This window comes from Gouania willdenowi, chromosome 5, assembly GCF_900634775.1.
Source record: "Gouania willdenowi chromosome 5, fGouWil2.1, whole genome shotgun sequence".
In the NCBI taxonomy this organism is placed as follows: Eukaryota; Metazoa; Chordata; class Actinopteri; order Blenniiformes; family Gobiesocidae; genus Gouania; species Gouania willdenowi.
Genome location: NC_041048.1, coordinates 27,708,197 through 27,731,792, shown reverse-complemented (window position 1 = coordinate 27,731,792; position 23,596 = coordinate 27,708,197). Strand labels below are relative to the sequence as shown.

The 23,596-nt window shown below is 38.3% G+C and overlaps 2 protein-coding genes across 2 annotated transcripts in view; one reads left to right on the top strand and one right to left on the bottom strand.

The window, feature by feature from the left end:
* Window positions 1-11,192: 11,192 nt before the first annotated feature.
* Window positions 11,193-22,622, top strand: ddx19b (DEAD-box helicase 19b). Its single transcript, XM_028446101.1, has 12 exons — window positions 11,193-11,583; window positions 14,210-14,249; window positions 14,643-14,729; window positions 15,827-15,962; window positions 16,351-16,443; window positions 16,586-16,688; window positions 16,828-16,942; window positions 17,061-17,238; window positions 17,365-17,602; window positions 18,582-18,744; window positions 18,975-19,166; window positions 20,639-22,622. Exons 1-12 carry the CDS (start codon window positions 11,527-11,529, stop codon window positions 20,698-20,700), a joined length of 1,464 nt encoding a protein of 487 aa, XP_028301902.1. The 5' UTR covers window positions 11,193-11,526; the 3' UTR covers window positions 20,701-22,622.
* The window catches only part of pusl1 (pseudouridine synthase like 1), a 34,312-nt gene continuing 32,946 nt past the window's right edge, over window positions 22,231-23,596 (bottom strand). Inside the window, 3 exon segments of the mRNA XM_028446967.1 lie at window positions 22,231-22,786; window positions 23,233-23,395; window positions 23,522-23,576. Coding sequence (XP_028302768.1) covers window positions 22,779-22,786; window positions 23,233-23,395; window positions 23,522-23,576 — 226 coding nt within the window. The 3' untranslated portion in view covers window positions 22,231-22,778.

The following is a 23,596-nucleotide window of genomic DNA, read 5'->3' as shown; positions in this document are numbered from 1 at the left end:
TGACAACAGAAATGCATAAAAATATACAAAAAGGCTCCAAAAACACACAAAATTACTCCAAAATACATACATTACAGAAAAATACACCAAACAACAACAAACTCAAAATACACAAAACTAAATATTTTTACAAAAATACACAAAATAACAACAGAAATGCACAAAACTACACAAAAAAAGATACAAAAATACACAAAAAGATTCCAGAATCACACTGCAATGGCAACAAAAAACTATTATTATAATACAAAAAATGCACAAAAACACAACAGAAAGATACAAAAATACGCAATTATACCCCTTATGCTCCCACATGAATGCATACTTCCGACGGGCACTGTACTCGTGTTTGTAATATCAATAAGAACAGGGAAGGGAAATGTAAGTGTGATCCATTCAAAATATATAATCACATTTTTGTATATTATTTGTTAAAGATATACTTTTTGATATTGTGTGTGTACAGTTCAGCACTTTATTTTGTTAATGTAGAGGAGCCAAGCAGTCCATTATTGGGATTAATCAATCATTGAAGCACTCAAAATAATTAATTTCACATTTATTGTGAACTGAAGCCTTAGATTCAATGGTAGGAAAAGAGCGGAACCAATGTGCGCAGGTGATGGCTCAACCCGGTTCTTTTTAGGTGGGGGTTTCCCCCCTTCTGTCAGAGAAAAGCTGGGGAGAGAAATGTGCGGCTCGTGTCTTCCTTCCTCTGAATCATTTACCTGTGTTTTCCAGACACCAAACCCAAAAAATTTTTGTTGCTGTGGTCCGTAAGCCTTGGGACCCGTAACATAAGGTTTATTCAATTTGATCTGAAAGAATTTTGAACATTCAAGCATAATGTTGCTCACTGGAAATTGTTAGGAAAATGAAATTCAACTAATATGCACATTCAGTTCACTGATTAACAAATGTTTTGGTTTGTTTTCAGTCCAAATGAAGTTCTGCTACTGGAGCCTCTGTGCAACTATGATTATCATTCACTACTAAAATCCAACATTGCAGATCCAATCAGCACATTCCATTGTTGCACCACTTCATCCAAATTACTCCAGATTTTGTCTGCTGACATCTCACTGGCAGAGAAAATATTTGTTCAACATTCAACATTTTTAGAAGTCCTTCCGAAAATTCCTTCAAAAATCCTTCTTTTCAAATTAAAAACTGCTTTCTTCTCTGTTTAGGGATGCAAAGCAAGTTCAAAGTGAGTCCGGATAAAGAGGTTTGCAGGGAGTTCAAACTCGTGAATATTTTGACAGATTATGTGCAAAATACAAATGATCAGCTAACTACTAATCACTGGTGGGAGTAGACTTTTTTTTCGATCTAACACAATGCCTGTATAACACTGCAGAAGTTATAATGATTCTGTCAGCTTCCAGCCAATGCATGGACATTTCAATTCTTTGGTGATGTCCACTCTGCACCAACAGTCTCTCTGTATAAGCCTCAGGAATACCAACTAGCTATCAGCCCCATATTCCAGCTTTTAGCATTATCTCATGCAATCTCACTTCCTCTCTTCTTAGCAATATGCTCTCTTTTGTTGACAGAAAACAAGTGCTGCATCACCATTTTGATTCTAGCGTGGGTGTGCAGTTTTTTTCTCTCCCTCTCTGGAGATGCATATGAAAACTTGAGATGCAGAGCTTAAATAATTTGTCAGACAATGACTTTATATTAATATTATTGTTATTTTGCCCATTTGTCTGTCTCTTATCTATGGAGCCATGTTCACAGATTGCCAGTGTTTAAATATTTGTCTCCATTTTGATGTGATTCAGTGGCTATTAGTGTTCACTTTAAAGCTGTCACGGTAAACAAAAGGCAGACAGAAAAACTCTTCTATTTCCAGCACAAACAACGGATGCGCTGCCATGTCATGAGATATATCTTCTTGGGAGAGTAGGGAGGCTATATTGAATAATTGTTTATGTTTCTTTAATGGTGTTTAACAACGTTGATTTTGTTAGATGGCTAAATCTTTGTTCATGTGGATCTTGTTGGATTTTTTCTTTCTTATTATGAATTTCATATTTTGATAAGTGCATAAGTTGATTTGAAATAAATTAACACTTGCCAGCAGAAACATATGAAGTTGTCATTGGTGGTCTCGATCTGCAACGTGCCTACCCAACCCTAGTGGTCACGGCACGTCACTGGTATTTTCTACATTCTATGTATGTACCGGCGAACGCCCAGCCCCCACACTTTGTCTCGTGTTTATAAAGCAGCATGAGCTCGGCTACGGAATGGTTGGGAAGAGGGCGAGTTAGGGCAAATCAGCCTGTTTGTGTAGAGTTGCTCTGAGATTGACTTTTCAGAGGCTAAAACTCTGGAAAACAGGCGAGTTTGGGAAAACAAACCTCACATACTATGTTTTTGGGGTTCTTAGAACAAATGGAAATGGGTGAAAAATAGCATGACAAGCAGGATCTTTAAGTTTATGTGTTTTTGTGTTGACCTCAGTTCATTAGTTTTATTTCGACTTACTTTACTGGTCCATTTTTGTTAACTGAAGAATTTTGTAAATAAATCCAATTATATTTTTTAAAACTACACTTGTGTTCGAGCCTTTGCTGTTTGGTCCCTGACAGCTGTCCATGTTTGTCACAACTTGTTAGATCAAAAAAGTAATTTACATTTTTCCAATAAATAAATAAAATAGCAATATTGAAACATCTTTTAATTTATTTTTGTAGCATTGCTTGAGACTGACCAATAGGACACCAGTCAAAGCTTTCTGAGTATTAGCATCTTCTGGAATTGTTACAATTATTCAAATTACAGGAGCTCACATAAAAAGTGAAGTGCTGTCAATAATAACGCATTGAACTGTGTTTAATTTTAAATATGATATATTGGTCTGCAGTGTGTTTATCCTTTAGCAAACTGCTTTGATATCTTCTATGTCATGCTTGATACTTAAAATGAGTCGTTTTGTGGCAGTACAAAGTCAACTCTCTATTTCTTCCCAATTCTCAGGAGACCTCAAACCTTTCTTTTACTCTTTCAGTTGCCATGGATACCTCCAAGGCAGCTGATTGGAGGCAGCAACAAACTCTGCTCACTCAAGCCTTCAATGAAATTGCCTCCAAACTGAGGATCTAAGAGGCTCTCTCATATTCTCTCACACAATGACGCACAGCCAAGTGCTCACATGCATGTAAACTTAAACTTAGCCCCACAAAAGATGACTGTTGGATAGTAGCAGCATGAAGATTAATCCATAGTCTTGCAGCAGATTCCGATGCTGCAGTTTGAAATCAGTGATTATGACATATTAATTTAACCGAATCAGTTGAGTTAATCCTTTGTTATGAGCAAATCTGTTGTTTCTTCCCTATGGTTCAGACACAAAGCAGTTTTTAGAAACAACATTTGATAATTGATGCTGGCGCTGCTCAGTGGGACAGCTTCAAAGACACCAGCCTCAAAGCTGTAAGGTTGTTTGGCTGGTGTCTTGGTCAGGTGCACATTCCCCCTGGTCTTTCATTAGTTTTCTCCATCACAGTTTAAAAATGTTTATCATGTTTCTTTGAGTGTCTAAAATTAAATGTGAGCCTGTAGTTTTTCTTAATTTGGCCAGTGTATTCCCTGATGTGGGCCATAGTTAAAATGGGATGTAAAGCAAAACGATTGCCTATAGAGAGTTTTAATTTATGTGAGACAGTCGGCCGACATATTGGTACACAACACTGCAGCTGTGTGAATGTATATGTTGAAATAAATTGCATAAAAATGCCTTCTTGTGCTGTTATTAACTGCAACAGTCGGTCTAAAAAAGACAGTGGACTTAGTCTATTCCGTCTTCCAACCGTCAACGAAGGGGAAAGCCCCAAACAGGAAAAATCGCTTCGTAAATGGCAAGCACAATACATCACCTACATAATATGCAGAAGTGCATAGATGTAAAAGAAGGCAATTGCAAGTATAAATGAGACAGTCAATTGTCCAAAGTGCAGAAACATCTCCACGATATACGCCAATGCAGTGCGAAAAGAGGGAAAAGCATAAAAAGAAAAAGAAAATGTTGCAGCTCTGCATGCCTAAAAGCTGTAACCATAGCAACCCTTTCCCTTATACCCCTACCTGGAATCATAGGCCCTGTTTAAGCGACAACGTGTTGCTTTTGTTTATGTTGTCAGATTCTGGACACCTGAAATGCATGTGCAGAATCATTCTTGGGGACTTGCTAAACATCTACCAGTCACACACACGAACACAAAGTGTCGTAAAAAAGTAAAACGACAGAGAGGCGAAGCAAATTATTCTTGAAAGGAAACGGAAGAGAAAAATGGACCCTGTAAGACACTCTGTCCTGTTGGTTATCACAAGGCCAGGTCAAAGCCCCCACCCCTAGACTGTGTACTGCAGGTTGAAATGAACCAGCAACAGAATTACACACAGAAGAAGAAGATGGAGTCAGAGTGGAAGATGTCTTTACATCATCCTCGGTGCTACCATTGGGCCTACGCATGTTAGGTCTGGTGTCACGGACTGAGTTTACCTCATACTGAGATTGATTATGAGCATGTACCGCACTGCCGGAAAATTAATTTTTGCTTTTTCCCCTGTGATATTTACTACTTCCGCCTTGCTGAGTGAGTGACAATGTCAGTCAACAACTTGAGTAAAGTGATAGTCTCATGCAGCAATATCAATATGAATAGGAATAGTTTATTCTCCAAACAAACACGATTATAATAAAACTCAATACAAAAAGGAATCATTTATTTTCCAAAAAACATGATTACATTGCAATAAATGACAGTTAACCCAATGTTATTTACAATAATAAGCTGTAAATTAGCAATCTGATCATGACAATCATATTTTTTTTTTTATCATTGGTCGTTTATTCATCGATGGTCAACTGATGAGATGTTTTAAGCATTTTTTTAAATCAGTACACCAATCTCTGTATGACATTGCGCATGGCAATTCCAGCACGGGTACATCTCAGTATGTAGCAGTCATGTACTGGAATCGTAAGATCTTAGTACAGAGGTAAACTCAGTCTGTGACACTGGGCCCACCTATTTTGACCAGAGGATGGGATCATGTGATATTGAGGAAGACGTTACCCCAAAATAAATCTCATAGACTTAACCTTGTCCTGTGCACAGCAGCTAAAGTGTCTCCAGGCATTTCAATGTTTTTCGATATTATAGACAGCTTCCATAACTTTATGGCAGACATGCCACATTTCTGGAAATTCAAAAGCAGATGCAACCAGGGCAAAAAAACACTGGAGCTGGAGAAATCCTGTGATGTGAGGTGGAGCTCATGGTCAAATGCAGCCAGTATGGTGTCGGAGACCCTATTTTGGAGACCCTCGTCACATTCTCCGAAAGTTCTGGTCAAAGAAAACTTGAAGCTGACTCCCTACTGCACCAAATGCAAATGAAAAAGTTCAACCAGTTATTTGAAGTCAGCGACTACGCCACTAAGGGATTGCAATCTCCCACACTATCAGTAACAGAATGTATGGACCTGATTGAAGGTCTCAAGGACAACTACACACAATTCAGGAATGAAAATGATGCATTTGATAAAGTAATGGCACTGACAGATGAGCTGATGAATAAACATGAGATGGTGCACTGGGATATCAGTGGATCATGCAAGAGGAAGTTGCCAACCAGGTTAGACAATACACACATTGATTCTACTCTGGGCAAATCATCGCCTGTACAGCAAAACTCAGACCTACAGAAATTATGGAATGACATACTGGACAAGCAGATGATGGAGCTGAACACTTGTTTCAAGCCCGACACATACAGCTTTATGAGAGCCGCTGCTGCCTGCTTGCCACGGTCAGACACCTTTGGTGACAAGGCTCTCATCCAGCCCGCCTGGGCGGACTTTTCTATTCCCGTGGAAGACGAAGAGCACACTGTTTGTGTAGCAGCTTAAAAGAAAAGCAAAGGCCAACAAAACCACAAACAAGAATAAAGAAACACTCCTAGAAGTGCTCGATGCACGCCCCTGTGATATTTTCTCCAACATGAACAGTCTCCTGCGGGCCCTAGTCACAATGCCCATCACAACATGTACTGTGGAGAACTCTTTTCAGCTGTAAATCGGATAAAAACAGGCACTGAGGCAACGATACACTGAACTCTTTGTCCCTGCTTTCATTTGAAAGGGAATTGACTAGTTAACTGGAATATCAAGATATTCTTGCTGTGTTCAACATGAAACCCTGTCATCTCTTGCTGTAACAAGCCCCAAGTCCCACAAGCATGTTTGAATTGAATGTGTGATTATTTATCAGCTATTGTTTGTTATGCTGTTGTTTATATGGTTAGATATGGTATTACCGGTAATTTAATTATTCTGAAGAAATAAGCTACCGAGAAGTTTTCATCGTTTTATTGTGTTCTATCGTGTTATTTCATGTCGATACAGTTCTTTTGTCATTCTGAATTTAGAAGAAAAGGTTAAATAATTTGGGACGTTTCCCTCCCCGCTGTGCTGGGTAAATAAATAGAGAGAGAAACAGATATGATTCTGTTTCAGTCTTTTTGTATATTGAATGTTTAAAAGAGATAAATGAAGTTAGGCTTATTGCCAAGTGCCAACAAGATGTATGTCTTTGTCCGCTTCAGCACTGAACTGAGGACAGCGACACAAGAGCACACGGGTAGGTTACTGAGTCGATGGACTCCTCAGTGCCGCAAAAAAGCGCTGAAACGGAGATGAAGGGAAAACGTTTTTTTTTTTTTTTTTTTTTGGCTCATTTTAACTGGCTCATCCAGTTTTCTAGAGGCCCACCCACAATCAAAATAATTGAAATTGAAATTGAAAATATAGTAGACATGCTATTCAAATCCATGCGCACCGTGCACATGTAGAATGATCTCAGTTGAGTTTCTTTAATAACTTTATTTACTAGCCATTCCTTCAACATACAACAAGAGAGGGTTTTCATAACTTTTTCACCAAACCGGAAGTCGCCATATTGAATGTAGTCAGCTGGTAAACAAAGCAGATCCCGAACATCGAATCAAAGGAAATAGTGAATTATTGCCGTGTTTTTGGCTGTACCAATCAGTCAGATTGTGAAAAACACAATTCAAAATTTCAGAACAATTTCAAAACTTATCAGAGGAAAGGAGGTGCTTTTGGTATGAGACAAAAATCTGGACAACATCCAAATTTGTTCCCCTATTTCTTGTCAGGTAAGTGAATTGTTGATAACCACGGCTCTTTTTTTTTTTTTGAACACTTTATTTAAAGATTTTTCAGTTTTATACAAACAAACATTTCATGAATCAGGGCTTGTTCAAATGTATTTTACAGAGATTTACACCACAATGCCAACCAGCGGCACATGAGCCCTCAACTTGCGAAAAGATATCCATAAAAATAGATTATACACACACAAAAAAAAACAAAAAAAAAAAAAAAACATACAAGTCAATACAATACGCTGCACAACCCAACTCCTCAATGATAACCGCGGCTCTTAACTAATTTTCTTGTGTGATGATAATATAATCACAATTAATTGCCTGCTACAGTAGCAAGACAGTTCTTAAAATGTAGAGTTAAAATGTGCTGTATTTCTCCTTATATTCCAGGTAAAAAGTCTGACCTTTATCATAAGGATGACCCAGATTAGATTAGGGTTAAAACCAGGTAGTTGACAATATCAAGATACATAATAGACGAGGGAGCAAACTCACCACCAATAAACCGTAACTTTTCCAACTATAGTGCCCTTTCCTAAGGACCAAGTCCTTCCCTGTAGGCCTTTGTATCTATAAAGAGATAGAAAGGAGGGTAGTGGAGGAGGATGTGCAACATTTATAAAACAAGGAAGTCAGTATACAGTTTTAGGAAAAGTGTTGGAATATAATATTACTGAAGTTTGGACAAAAGTAAATATTAAAATAGTACATTTTTACAATCCTTGTAACAGGTTGTCAGTTGAATCAATGGATGAACTTGCTATACATTTAGCAGGGAAAGTCATATGATGTGGAGATTTTAATGCAAATAGCATATTATGGGGTTATAATGGAAATGGAATGGTGATCAAAGAGTTAATGGAGATTAAAAAGGTGGTGTGTTTAAAGGCACACTGTGTAACTTTTGGCTACTAAGGGCACAAGACCTGTAACTTTCACGTCAAGCGCCCCTAGTGGCCACAAGCGTCGCAGCACTGTCGCAAAAATCAACAGTCAGTCGGACCAGCCTCCCTTATCTTTTGATTCTGTATGCAGACAGCAGTTGATCTGTAACTTTGGGATAAGGATTGGCTCTAAGGGCTGTGTCGGTCGGGCTGGGGTGCGAAGCGGGGCAGGCCTTGCACCGCAGCTCTTCTCTTCCCGCAGGTCTGGCCCTCTGCCCTCCTCGCCGCATCGGTGGCACTCCCCCCACTAAATGGCCTCGCTGCTATCATTGGCCCCCTTCGCTGGGGGTCGATGCGGGGGCAGGGCAGACAAGGGATGGGCGACTCGGCGTGCGCGAGGTGTGTCCGGCGCTGGGCGGATGGTGGGTCGGCGGATGGCGGGTTGGCGACGGCTGTTTTTTTTTTAGCCTCCTCAGAAACATTTTTAAACGTTTTGCTTTCCTTGACCATAACCAGGAGTTAAACCGGCGGAAAAATACTAGCAAAAGCCTTAGCCCAATGAGTACATCTGAGCCAGTGGTCACGCGATTGCCGTAAAGTGATACATTTTCCAGGTCACATGACCTGCCAAAGACGGTCCGTCTCTACAAACTTACATGGGCAGTATTTCAAGAAGGAAGCTCCGGTCGGAGCATTGATACTGTCAAGCGCTGTATATTGGCCTGAGGAATCATTTAAAATAACTCATATGGGTCAAATCTTTAGGTCAAAAAGTCTGTGGTGTGCCTTTAAATGATAGGAGTGGTACAAGAATAAATATTAGTACTGGCACAGAACCTGCAATAGACCTCACACTGGTGTCAAATTCATTAGCTGAAATTTCTACATGGAAAGTAATTAAAAGAACAACAATAGGTAGTCACCACTATCCTATAATAACCGAAGTTGGTTTAAGATTAGAAGAATGTGAAAAAGGATGATGGTCGAAATGGTCGTTCAGTAGTGCAGATTGGGAAAAATGTAGATGTATTAGTGATCAAGAAATGGAAAAAGTTGATATGTCAGAATATTGGTATATTAAATGTTTCTTTTTATAGAGCTATTCTTGAGGCAGTAAAGCAGTCTATTTAAGAGAAGGGTGGTAAGTACAGGAAGAATTTCGTACCATGGTGGACAAAGGAGTGTGGGGAAGCAATTAAATTATGAAATAAAGATTTTAAACTGTTAAAAAAAGAATCATAGTATCCAGAATTTCATTACATATAAGAAATTGCAAGAAACACTAAGAACTGTTAAAAATGCAAAGAAGGTTTTTTTTGGAGGACATTTTGTAACTCAATAGGAAGGGAAACAAGAATTGATCAAGTGTGGAGAATGATTAAAAAAAATGAAGGGGGTTAAAAGAGAATGTGGATATCCTATCTTAAGTGATGGTGAAAAACAGCAAAAAAAGAAGAGAAAGCAGATATGCTGGTCAAAACATTTGTTAAAATACTTAGTTCTGACAACATTAGTGAAGAAGCTACTGTAACAGAGAGAGGGAAGTGACAACAGCTGAAAATGAGGAGATATTACAACATGAGGAAGAAGTCAATGTTATATTAAATTTAAATAGGCCATTTACAAAAACAGAACTCAACCGCTGTCTTAGGAAAACCAATATGTCAGCACCATGTAAGGATCAGATTTGTTATATAATGATAAACAATCTCAGTGAAGCATCAAAGGACTTTTTAATTAGTAAAAAATGTGGAGTTCATTGTAAAGAAATTGCAGCGGACAATTATGAAAGTAGAGGAATGGTCCTATAAATGGGGTTTTCAGTTTTCAGTAGAGAAAAAAAAAAGCAATGTTTTTACAAGAAAAAGACTTGGCAGTGATGTAAAATCATGGACAGTGACACAGAAAGCAGCAGAACTCAAAGTTGATAATATTAGTCCAATAGTACCTTTACCGGTAATACAACCCTGGATACTGCCTGAAGCCACAGTAGATCTATTATTATTAGGAAAGAAGAATAAGGGTAGGGAATTTCATTTTAACTCACACTCCATGCAAAGTTATTTTGATGAGTATCATAGATATGTCCAGATCTACAGATGCATCAAAAAAACATAGTCGGCAAAGTCAGGGTTTCATTTGACATGTCAGAATTTTAAATCAAATTGAGAAAATGGATCAGTGAGGGGTTATTAATATACACAGGGGAAATGATTGCAATAATATTAGCAGTACAGTGGATAGAGGACACAAGACCACTAAGATCAGTTATTTGTTCAGATTGAAGTTCATCAATCATTAGTTTATATTACAGTCATTCAGACAGCAGACCAGACATTTTAATAGAAATGAAACACTGTAACGTAATTCAGATGATCGGCCTTACATTAATGTTTTCATGGGTACCTGCACATATGGGTGTACAATGTAATGAATTGGCAGACAAGGTGGCAAAGAAGGCTACAACAAACACTAAATACTCAAATAGAATTAACAGTTAACATCAGTAGAACAGAGGTGAAGAGCATTATTAAACAGAGACTGAAGGAAAGGTGGCAAAAGAAATGGGTGGAAGGAAGGAAAGGACAATGGTTTTATAGAATCCAAAGGAAGGTTGGTGAAATGAGAAGTGCGGGAACCAATAAGAGAAATGAAAGAATAATATCTTGACTACGATTTGGTCACACTGGATTATGCAATACGTTGTTTAAAATAGGAAAACATAACACGGGTAGATGTGAATACTGTGGACAAGAGGAGACCGTGGAACATGTTATTATACAATGTCAGAAATGTGATCTTAAAAGAAGACAGATGGTGGAAACATTTAAAGGAATTCAAGTACAATTGAATATTATAGATATTTTACAAAATAATTCAGGAAATGAAGGATACAGGATTTTATTTGATTTTCTTAGACAAACTAAGCTGATTGAGAGGATATAAGTTTTTATTGTTATTATTATTTACAGAAAGTAAAACACGTTAGATATTCTGATCCACACTCCATACCAGTAGGGGGCGGAAATGCACTAATTCGTTGTTTGCCAACCGCCAGAAGAAGAAGGTGACTTGGCTGCGTCCGAATAGTCCCTCCCACTTTGGCTCTGGTCCCTCCTATCTTCCTTCATGTCCACTGTTTTTTAACCGCTGGAAGTGTCTAGGTGGTGGCTATGGTACAAGAGTGTTCGAATTTTCTGAGGAAAGTAGGCGCAGCTGTAGGATTATTACTCGTGGAAGTGCGAAATATTTGGACGCAGCCGTAGACTATGCGCATGTGTAGAAAGGATCTTAAAACATCCGGTCCGTGAAAGTATTGGGCACTGACACACGCGGAGCTTGAGGAATAGTTGCCAGATTTTCGACCACCCAGTCAACTTTCCTGTGACTTTTAACTGTTAGAGGTCGATCAAATCAGCAGTTACTAGTCAACAATGGCTACGGACTCCTGGGCACAGGCTGTGGACGAACAGGAGGCAGCGGCTGAATCGGTGAGATGTTATTTACACACAACGAGCTAACCTGTTGTTAGCTTCTTTGGCCTGCTCTGCTACACTGTCCACCAAAAGCACTAAACCTCGTCTTAACCGTGGCAACAAGATAGATATATTGTGTTTTAGCAGCTGAACGGGCGGTCACTATGTATGTGTGTTGTAAATTGTGGCGTTAAAGCAACGCCCGGCTTGGCTCAAGCTAAGTGCATTTAGCTTATTCAGACGCACACCGGCGTTAGCACTTAGCTAGCTACACTACACCGGTTCAACCGTCCACTCCCCATTTTCGTTGGTGTCCTAAATTCCAATGAGTTCCTGGTGGAAGCAGATTTAGAAAACTAAAAAAAACAATGCAGAGGCAGATGTTATAAGTTTTACTTTTTTCTGCTCATTTTTATTCATCTTTTCTTCTTATTTCAATGTAGAGGAGAAATAAATGACTTTGAATGAAATGAATAAATAATCAACCACACGGCACATTTGTATACATATATTTATTTAAACTATCACGAGAGAGAGTGCTGTTGTGTTGTGATAATTATCAGCATTGGTGTGATTCGGTCGACGGCCTCGTGCCGTAGATCAGGGACGTCATATTCATTTTAGTTCACGGACCAAATACGGAGCAGTTTGATCTCAAGTGGGCCACAGAATTTTTGTTGGGAAAACCAGTAATTTCAACATTATTGTGCCCTCGTTTATATTTCCACGTGTACCTGAAATACAGAATATGTAAGAAACCGTCAATATCTAAACAATAAGTGACATATGTGAGTCTCAACAGGATCGTCACTTTAATTTTCCTAGATTTTGGGACCAATTTAATTAAGGGAAATATTATGTTATAATTTGAGGACAATTGTAGGATTATGTAAGTATTTTGAGTTTTAACACTAAAAGTGATGTTTTCTCTGTCATTTTACTTTCTCTTGTGGGTTTAATTGGATGCTCTAAAGGGCCAATGTCTGGTCATTTCATTTTTTTTCTAGTTTGACAAAGTCTGTTGATAATTTTAAAACGTAATTATAATAATAATTTACTCAGTAACAGTTGGGTGTAGAAATGTAACTAATTACTTCACTTAAAAAAAACACACACACACACTTAAGTACAATTACTAGTTCATACTTGTACTAAAAAAGTACCCATAAAAGAAACTCAATTACAGTAATATTATGCGAGCCCTCTTTCCTCTGAGTCTGATGATCATTCATTTTTAGTTGCCTGATGGAACATTAATGGTTATTAGAACACCTGTACAATGGAGCTATAACATCTGTAAAAGGTCCCAGTGCTATTATACTCTATCAGGACGAATGGAATGTCTCTTGTCCAAACAAATTACTTGGTCAGAACTAACTGTTGTATGAAATTGCTTAATAATGGTCCTTCTAATTAATAAACAAGCTCAACCTAAAAGAACATATAGCCCAATCAGACTGCCAAATCCATTGATGCCGCACAGTTGCGTGGGAATTCAAATATATCCACCAGAATTATTATGTAATTAGATACACAGGGCAGAGTTGTAATTATTGCACCAATGCTTTAGTAATCAATCTATATTTAATCATATTAGAGAAATTGCAAATGTTGTTGCATTTATGCTTTTTCATGTAATGTATTCATTCCATATCTATATCTAACAGATTTATGATGCAAAAATCATTTTGAGATCTCTTTATTTTAAAAAACAAAGAAACATTCAAGAATCTTAACAAAGATACTTTCACCTGAACCTTTCAATAGGTATTAGTACTTAAATGAAGGCTTAATAAGCAACTTTACCTAATTAAACACAACCACAGTGCTAAATTGAGGTAAAATTAAAAATTCCCCATGTATAACAATACAATAAGTAAAATGTTTTGACCTAAAAAGTAAAACAAATTTTATGATTTTTGTTGTGATAATGTGCACTGCATGTATGTTTTAACAAAAAATATTTTGGGGGGGTTTGTCCGACCACAAAATAATTCAGTAACACAAACGGCTTTCTTTAAACTTTATACAAAATAGTCCTTTTTTTTAGTATGTAATCGTTGCTTTTGATTTATTTCTAATTGACTTGCCAATATTTATGCATTCAAGTTTTTTCTTTTTGTGAAATTCTTATTGTTTGTCATACATATTGTTTTATTTATTCAAATGTTATGAAATGTTTAAAATTAAAGGGTGCGTCATGGGATTCTATCCAGTGCATCTCTGATTTTATGTTGAATGACGATAAAGTATTCTATCTATCTATGCCTGGGACCCAAAAACAGCTTAATCGTCCCTGGTTAAATCAAATGGACTGAGGTGGCTCACATCAGGGGATATACTGGCCGAATTAAGAACTACTACACTAAAATTCAGAAGCTGTTGATTAAAGTGAGCAGTTGTACAGTTTATTTGCCAGGCAGGAATGGTTTCTTGTGGCGTTTTGTTGAGCATCATGGTGGGATCAGCCTGGAGCTGAAGGTTCTCCTGTGGCTGATCAGAACATCATAGTGGGTGATACGCATTGACCAAGATGGATTTTAACTTTAGCATCATCTTCTTCTCAGTCATTACTGTCAGAGAGCATGCATTTGTAGAGATGACCTGTTCTCTGATTTCTTCCTTGTGATCTTCTCTGCAGATTGGAAACTTACAGATTAAAGACACACCAGCAGAAAATGGTAAGTAAAAATCCACTAATTTGAGCCAATATCTTTCTTGTTGAGCTGGGAGTCATACACCAATTACATGTTCTTCAACTCTTTCACCCTTATTCCAAAGCTTGTTCACTGTTGAAAGGAAACACTTGAACTTTTAAACTTCAGCATCCATAATTATTTCTAAAATGCTGTACTAGTTCAAACTTAAGTATTGACTTAGCTTACAAGTACAGTATGTCAATTTTGACTTGAATATATATATATATATATGGATGGATAGCCCTCCAAGAGATAAGATTGAGTTGACTGTAAAAGGTGAAATGCAGCCTGATTCTTAAATAATTTCTGTTCTTTAAGAGATTCACTGCAGGCAAAACAAAAACACAATGACAGAAATGGTGATGGTTGTTGTAGGCACAGCTTCAGTAGCAGCAGCAGACCCTCCCAGTGAAGCTGCAAAACAAGAGGCAGAAAAGAAGTCTGAAGACGAAGACGACGAAGGTAAATCGGGCTGTTAATAACATTTTTCTAATGATGATGGTTACGGTTGGGCACCGAGAATCCGGTTCCAAATAGGAACCGGTTCCAGAATCGTTACAAAGATGTTTGCATTTCGATTCTTTTTTTGATTCTTAAATGCCCACACTAGTTTGTTTATGCTGGGTTTGTATAAGGTGCGTTCAGAACGCAACTGTAGCGACTACAGTCTGTTTGTGTTTGTGTCTGGCTACAGTTTCAGTTTGGACCACGGAGCGGAAGGGAGATGTGAACTAATCACTGGCAAAAAGCCCAATAAAACTCTGGGAAACAATCACCAGGAATAAATGTTTTCTCCTTAGCAAAGATAGTAGCTCTAACAACTAGTAAAATGTTAAACTTGGTGATATTACAGCCTGTGAATGCAGTATGGGGACACATTTACTCCGCCTCCGGGTCCTAGTGACAGCCGTCCAGTGAAGCCTGTTCCGTTTACCGTGTTTACCGTGGTCCGTGTGTGTCTGTTTGAAAGCTTGCATGTTTATGCCTCCGTCCATTCACTCTTTTCATTATATCAATGTCTTTTAAGGCTGTTATTAAATAGTGTCGGCTGGAGTCCGGGCCGCCGCCATCTTGGATTATACGTCACCAGCGCGTCATCGCCGCAAGTCGCACAAGCGTAGAACAACCAAAATTAACTTAATCTTTCTCAACTAGAACTGTTGATTGATTTTGTCACATCACGACTGCTCCAAGGTTTGAGTTTGTTTTATTTTGTTTCACATCTACCTGGGCTTGTTTGTAGTGTTATTTTAGTTTTACAGTTACAGTTGAGAACCTTTGTAATTGAATACCCTAGTTACAGTACAGCAACCAATTTAAACTGTAGTGACTAGGTGAATTAATAAAAATGTCCTGTGTAAAGGCTTTTTCAAATGAAAAAATTCTCCTGTGAAATTTGTGACCTGTTGACCTGCACAACTCAAAGAATCGGAATCAATAAGCGTTTTGAACAGGAATCGAAATTCAGAATCGTTAAAATCCAAATGATACCCAACCCTAATATTGACAATATTTTTAACACTATTCATTGGGATATTCTTCTCTTGTATTTGTTTCAGACAACAAATCGGCACAGTCGTTGTTGAACAAGCTGATCCGAAGTAATCTGGTCAACACAACGAATCAAGTAGAAGTTCTTCAGAAGGATCCAAGCTCTCCGCTTTACTCTGTCAGGTCCTTTGAAGAATTACATCTGTGAGTGCATCTGTATTAGGAATTTAGCAGAATGACACCATGTTATTCATGTTGACATTTATTTTGATTACTTGGACACCCTGTAAATGGCACAAGTCAGTTTTTTTATACCACACAATATATTTCCTCTGGTAATTGTTCCCTAATTGTACATTTAGATTTTTACGACAACGTTTAAGTGTTGGTTGTCATCTTCACTAATGTGTATGTGACAGAAAATCTCTAATATCTACAGGTGTTTGACTTAGATTATTTTTTTGTATAGGAAAAATAAATTCTGTATGACTAAAGCTGTAGTTGCATTTATACTATAAATCTTTTAAACTGATTAGTCTCGTATTAAACAATATTGGGAAACAATCGAACAAATTAGTTTATTCTGTTTCAGTAAACCTCAGTTGCTTCGAGGAGTTTATGGGATGGGTTTTAATCGTCCATCGAAAATTCAGGAAACTGCATTACCTATGATGCTGGCTGAACCGTGAGTAAACTTCCTCTCTGTGAAATCAAAGTCCTATGTTTATTTTTAAAATGTTTGTTAAAATCTGAAAACGCAAAATGACAAATGTAAGTTTGGCCAAGTCATTCTACTCCTCATACAGTTTAACTGGTTTCACTTTCAGTGCACAGAATCTGATTGCTCAGTCCCAGTCAGGAACAGGGAAAACGGCTGCCTTTGTTCTGGCCATGCTCAGCCATGTAGACCCTAATCTCAATCATCCCCAGGTTGGTATTTACCCACTGTCCTATTTGTTCTTATCTTTATTTAATTCTTGTGTGATTCTTCACACTAAATATTAGCTGAAGTTAAGTTGGAGAAAAAATGAAAGCTTCTGTCTTAATCTTTTGTCTTCTTTTTGATCAGTGCTTGTGTGTTTCACCCACCTATGAGCTGGCTCTTCAGACTGGTAAGGTGATCGAGCAGATGGGAAAACACTATCCTGAGGTTAAACTGGTTTACGCCATCAGAGGAAATAAATGTAAGGCTTTGTCACTTCCTGCTCCACTGCCCCTGCATTATCTCTTTGTCTTTGATTGAATTATTCCGGTTGATGGCTTTAGGCCTTTAATAGTACTGGGTTTCTCTGTGTGTTCCAGTGCCGCGGGGTATGAAACTGGAGGAGCAGATCGTCATTGGCACACCTGGTACTATGCTGGACTGGTGCAGTAAATTTAGGTTCATAGACCCCAAGAAGATCAAGGTGTTTGTCCTGGATGAAGCTGACGTCATGATTGCCACACAGGGTCACCAGGACCAGAGTATTCGCATTCAGAGGTTTGTGGAAACAGAACTAATAAAAAATAAAAGCATATTTAAATAAATTATGAATGCAAATCATCAAGTTGAGGCTTTTAAAAACATGCTCAAAATGATGGTACTTGGACAATATTTTGTCGACAGGATGCTGCCCAAAAACTGCCAGATGTTACTTTTCTCTGCCACATTCGAGGAGTCGGTGTGGAGCTTTGCTCAGCGCATTGTGCCCGAACCCAACATCATCAAGCTGAAGAGGGAGGAGGAGACCCTGGACACCATCAAGCAGTACTATGTACTGTGTAACAGCAAGGAGGAGAAGTTCCAAGCTTTGTGTAACATCTATGGAGGCATCACCATCGCCCAGGCCATGATTTTCTGCCACGTGAGTTCCAAATGCTTCATAGCCTCCTCATGCAGACACAAGTTTGTATAAGTGCCCCCATATTGATGGATTATGTGCCATTTTTCTTGGAAGCCTAAAGACAACATGCAAACTTTATATGCATGTTTTACTTTGTTTCTGCAACAATTGTAAGTTGGGGATAGTCACAGCCGCCTGGAGGTGAAACTCTATCTCAAACCATGGTTGGGATCAATTATAATTGTAATTTTGTAATTGATTGATAATTACAATTATGCTGTAATTATAATAGTATTGAAAAATTATGTTGCTGTTGAAACCATAATTAAATTGTAATTGAGTTCAGATCATTTATTTTGTAGATGTAATTGCCATGAAAATGTTATAAAAATTATCAATTATAGTTTAACGCAAAACTATTATTATTCAAGCTTTCTCACATTTTACCATTTAAAAAAAAAATATCAAGTGGTATACTGACACAAAAAAAGCTCAGACACCCACACTAAAAATATAAAAACTCATATTTTCATAGATTAGGAAGCTTAACAAGGTAACCAATAGATAGGAAAAAAATTTGATGATAGATATTTTATTACGAGAGATGCTAACAGAAAGCTAACACAAGAGGAAGGTTAACTTTTATTAGATTATAAATTTCATGCTCATTAATTGTGATTAATTGTAATTGAGAACATCATTGATTTTCTGAGGATAAAAAATAATTGTAATTTCAATGTAATTAGAAAAACTGCTGGTCACTGTAATTGTAATTGAACATGGATAATTGTAACTGAAAAATGTAATTGACCCCAATCCTGTCTTAAACCCACAATTTTTTTGTAAAATCCTGCATTTGATTGAGGATTATTGATCGGAATAATCACCAACAAGGCCACACAGCCCTTGAGGGACTGACCAGAGCTGAACTGTGTTCATACTCACACATTGTACACTGGGATCTGCATAGTTTAATAAAGTTTGTTCCATTTTCTATCAGACAAGGAAAACCGCAGGCTGGCTGGCAGGGGAGCTGTCCAGAGAAGGACACCAGGTCGCTCTGCTCAGTGGAGAAATGCAGGTGGAACAAAGGGCAGCCGTCATCGAGCGCTTCAGGGATGGGAAGGAGAAAGTCCTCGTCACCACCAACGTTTGTGCTCGAGGTAATTAACATCAGCTCATGTCCTTGTTTGTATTCCACTGGATTTTATTATATATTCAAAAAGAGGTCAGACAAAATTGTCTAAAATTGAACATTGGAACACTTTTTATTTCGAGAGATGCCGCTGACATAGGCAGTTGTATGCAACTCAATTTTTGCCCTTAGTTTTATAAACTAATTACAAAGGTGATTGCAAACACTAACATGTATAAATGTGTACATTGCATCCAGGCATCGATGTGGAACAGGTTTCTGTTGTGATCAACTTCGACCTGCCAGTGGACAGGGAAGGTAACCCAGACAACGAGACGTACCTCCACAGGATCGGCCGTACAGGCCGGTTTGGAAAAAGAGGACTGGCCATCAACATGGTGGATAGCAAGATGAGCATGAACATCCTGAACAGAATACAGGACCATTTTAGTAAGTGACTGCTTACTCAAATCTTTTTTCTTTTACACACACCATGTGGCCTTAAAGCTGGGGTATCTAAGTTTCTTTGGTTTGATTTGGTCTAAAACCCATCATCTCAGGATTGTCACCAGTTCTGTTGAGCATAGGGGCCCTCGACGGTTTAATTTTGCTTCTTTATGGAGCAATGGCGCCTCCTAGGTTCAGTTTTCATCAACGTAGGGGGGGCTTTTATGTTGATTTTTCCTTTTAATTGGTACCGTCGTAATAACTGTTGCACATTTGGACACAAAAGGGACTCCCAGGTGTGCACAGGTTTTTTTTAACTCTCTTTTTAATCTGAATAACCCAGAAACGCATACAGTCCGGACTCTGCTGTGTGCAGAGGCTCAAATTTAAAGGGGCCGTAGACATGGTTACCTCGCTGAGCCCTCTCCGCTCTACCGCGCAAAGGGTCACACTTAGATGACACACCCCTAAAAGTAAGGCAGTAACAAAGATTAAAAAAAGAACTTTAGCTTTATTTCACAAATTTTGGCCCTCAGAGTTGTATATTTAAAAATAAATTCCGTGCCAGTGGCGCTCGTTTGCGTGCCACACCCCCATGCTGTGAAAAATTCCTCGTGAGAACCCTGCATCTTATTATATTGTATTGCATATTGTAATCCAAAGTGTTCTGAGTGACAGTGAGTCTCTGCTCCTTCTCCTGGCTCTGTAAATGAACTTTAGAAATACAGGAGCGTGACGCCAATCACATCTTTCTACCAACAGGGCGATCCCATGAGCTGTTTTAAGCATTACTATTGGCTGCTCATCAAATGTCGATGCACGTTCTGGATCTGAGAGTTGGGACAGTCCCATGGCTTTATTTTCCAGCTGCGGCTTTTGGCACAGCGGTTACACGGCAAAGCAAGAGAAAAAGGGGAGACCGAGGTGGAGAAGCAACAGAATAAAGGCACAAACGTGTTCAGGAGGAACGCTGTTCGCGGAGTTGGTGTGTGTTGCGAACTGCGAGCGATGCACTTTCAGTTGACGCAGTCCGCCCTGAGTCAGAGAGAGAATGAGAACATACAGAATAAATAGCTTATTAGAAATCAACTAAGGTGAAAAGAACAGACCCAATTTAACAGCATTGTGGACGTAGTGCGTCTGCTTTGATCAGCTGAGCAGCAGTTGTGACTCTGAACCTCTTACTGTCCTCACAGCAGCGAGTGATACGTGCTTTCATGTCTCTAAAACATCAGAAAACTCTCCAATAGCAGAAGATGAAGTTGCTACATTTGTTACTAGTCTCTATGAAGAAAACAGTCGCAAAGAATTCCAGAGTTACGCATGCAAGAGTTTTGTTCAGGAGGCGAGGGTGAGCGTGGAGCGCCTCACAATTCTACATACTCCAACTTTAACTAGTGTCTTTGTTTAGCGTCGTTCACCTTAGTTTTAATAAACAACTGTAACTGACTGTCCTTATTTTTGTTGTATTCCAGACAAAAAAATAGAGAAACTAGACACGGACGACTTGGATGAAATTGAGAAAATCTCCACCTAAAGAAGATGCATGAGTGACACGGCTTCTCCCCCCCCCCCAAAAAGACTGCGCTCATGCATTATTTTATGCTTTTTTTTTTTAAAGTGATGTAGTGAAGAGCAAAACCACAAACGCAGCTTATGTTTACATGTGGATGTTTCCTGTCTCTGAAACATACCCCATTTTACTCTTTGTACGTGTTTAATAAAGCCTATACATGAATTATGTTTAGTGATGCTGAGGAAGCTCACATTAGTAAATTCAACAAATTTTTAAGACATTAAAAGGGAAGTAAACATCCCTTTCAATATCTACTGCAGTAAAGGTCTGTTTGAATGATTTTAAAGTATTGTAAAAGTGTTTGCTAGAAACAGACATGATTGATTGTAATGTGGTCAATATTGGCTAACAGTACAAAGTGTAGAGTTGGGTATGATTTGTCAAAACTTTGAAATAATTAGTGGGGGTTAAGGTTCTATGCAAAACCTGGGATGTATTTGACCATACATTATCCATTCATCACTTCATCTTAATTGATCTGGAATGACAACATAAGGGTGTGTGGTTTAAATTTTTTAGACATTTCCGCTATTTTAGATAAAACAACTCATGCATGCCATCATGATTTCTTCATCAATAATTACTACTTGTTTGATTTCATTCGTTTGTCTGATAAAATCTGTTTTTATTAAAAATGTGACCATTCAGGTCCCACATGATCCATTTCTGTGTCCCAATCAATCACAGTCAGGGTCTGTAGTTGAGTTGAATGTTTGCTCTCTTCTGCACCCAGACTGTGCTGTTATTAAGGATAGTGAGTGGAGAATAAAAATGGCTACGCTTTCCCTAAGTGCATTCTTAATTGTCATTGATATTAGGCTTGATATTTGGACTAAAACTGGAAGTCTTAAGGGTGTGTGATTTATCTTTTTGAAGCCAAATGTCCAGTTGACTTGATGTATATGCTAATCAGATTCACTGTGTTGCTCCAACATGCTCTTCTGGTTAGATATGTATCTATGGTATTTAAAAAAAATTATGTTAAAGAAATAGTGTAACAATGAGTCACTTCTAAGAAGTGCATCAAACATTCCTCTTGAGGGTTAAATTCATTTACTTGATTAGTAAAAGTGGAATGGCTACAATTTGCATCAGTCGGACGATAAATGTGATGTCTGGTGCATTTCACCTTTGCACTGGAAAACAAAGACTAGTGATGGGTTAAGTTGAACCTACAACACTCACCTGGCTCCCAGTGGAGTGGTGGGACCTTAATGTGGCGGCCCAGTTTTAATGGACTGTTCATGAACAATTAAGAATTTTATTGGACATTTTGGTGTAAAACATTATCAATGGTAGTGCCTGCACTAGTTCAGTGCTGTTACTTTGGTGTCCCGATGCAAATTTTTCACTTCCAATATGATACTGATCCGATATCAGATGGAATCATACTTACTTTGTAGTATGGAATGTTACAAAAGGCTTGATCAAGTGATGTCACTCAAATAGAGAACAGTCAGCAACAGTAGGTATGAGGGAAAAACTGACCCATTTATTATTCACCAATTGGTTACATACATTTTAACCTTCATATCTTTTATCAGAGCGCTTATATCAGTGATTTTTAGATGCAGTACAATAAAATCCGATATTCGTTTTCTGGCTGATAGTGGACCGATATCAATATCAGATCGGGACACTCCTAGCTGTTACAGTAAGAATTGAGAAAGTAGTCAAAATTTTCTCACATGTTGTACAAGTAACTGTCAGGTTTCAAAACCTCAACTCATCAGTATGTGCTCACAGACAAGCCAGACTCAAACCACGCTGTAATGTGAGGGTGGTGTAGGTGGTACAATGTGTGGTTTTCTGTAGCTAAAATGCATTCATGGACACAGTCATGTATCTTTCCATGTTTGAATAAAGGAACATGTACATCTTCACTTGGATATAGCTTCATGTTACTTTTCAAGTTGTAAAATTTCAGTGAACGATCACAATCTATACAAACAAATCATGACTTTATACAGTACATAGAATTTAATACTATAACAACATTCAGCTGCAATCTTTTACTGGAGGCTTGATGATATCTGAGGTCACAGATCTGAAGACAGAAAAAAGTAATTTCATAAACCCTATAAGAACATTACATTTTAGTAGGACTAAAGATACTACTAGGTAGCTAAAAATGCAGTATTTTCACAAACAAAGTACAAGTACACATAAAATCAACTAAATTACAGTAATGTGAATACTTGTAATCCAGTACTTTCACCTCTGGTATCAACTCAGATAGTTTCAATTGTCAGATTGAATCTTAAATCATTGCCCATCAAACCAAACTATGGAGTTTCAAGGTGTGAATCATTACTATGATGGTATCTGGCATTGTGTATTTCTGATAGATTACCAACTATAGAACTGTCTGCACCCAACTGTGAGTCAGCTGTTGTAATTTCATTAAAGCTGTGTAAAGGGTTTTACCTTTTTTGTGTCCTTTGTTGATTATATAAACCCACTTGATTTGAACATGTTGGACTGTCCACTCACCACTCTCTCTGTAGTCCACTCTGGTGAGGAACAGGCCATGGGCCGGAGCAGCCAGTCCCTGTGGGTAGGCCAGTGTGTCCCGGGCCTCCAGGATCTCCCTGAGCTGTTGCACCGACAGCAGCCCCTCACCTACTGCCACTAATGCCCCAGCCATTCTTCGCACCTGAGTGAGGGGGAGGGATTTCCAAGTTCACATGTTCAGGGATTTAACCTACAACCAGCAGGTGGCGCTACTAGCTCACACACACGAACAACAAAAGGGATTTTGTAGAACACAAGAGGAGCAAACCTGCTTGTAGAGGAAAGATCTGCTGGTAAATGTCATCTCCAAGAATGGAACCTCTCTGTAAAGGTAAACGAGCGA

Excerpts from the sequence above, each read along its gene's own strand:
- ddx19b (XM_028446101.1), top strand. The coding sequence starts at position 11,527 with ATGGCTACGGACTCCTGGGCACAGGCTGTGGACGAACAGGAGGCAGCG. Across the intron at positions 16,689-16,827 it reads CTAATCTCAATCATCCCCAG|TGCTTGTGTGTTTCACCCAC; the intron begins GTTGGTATTTAC and ends CTTTTTGATCAG. Across the intron at positions 18,745-18,974 it reads CACCAACGTTTGTGCTCGAG|GCATCGATGTGGAACAGGTT; the intron begins GTAATTAACATC and ends CATTGCATCCAG.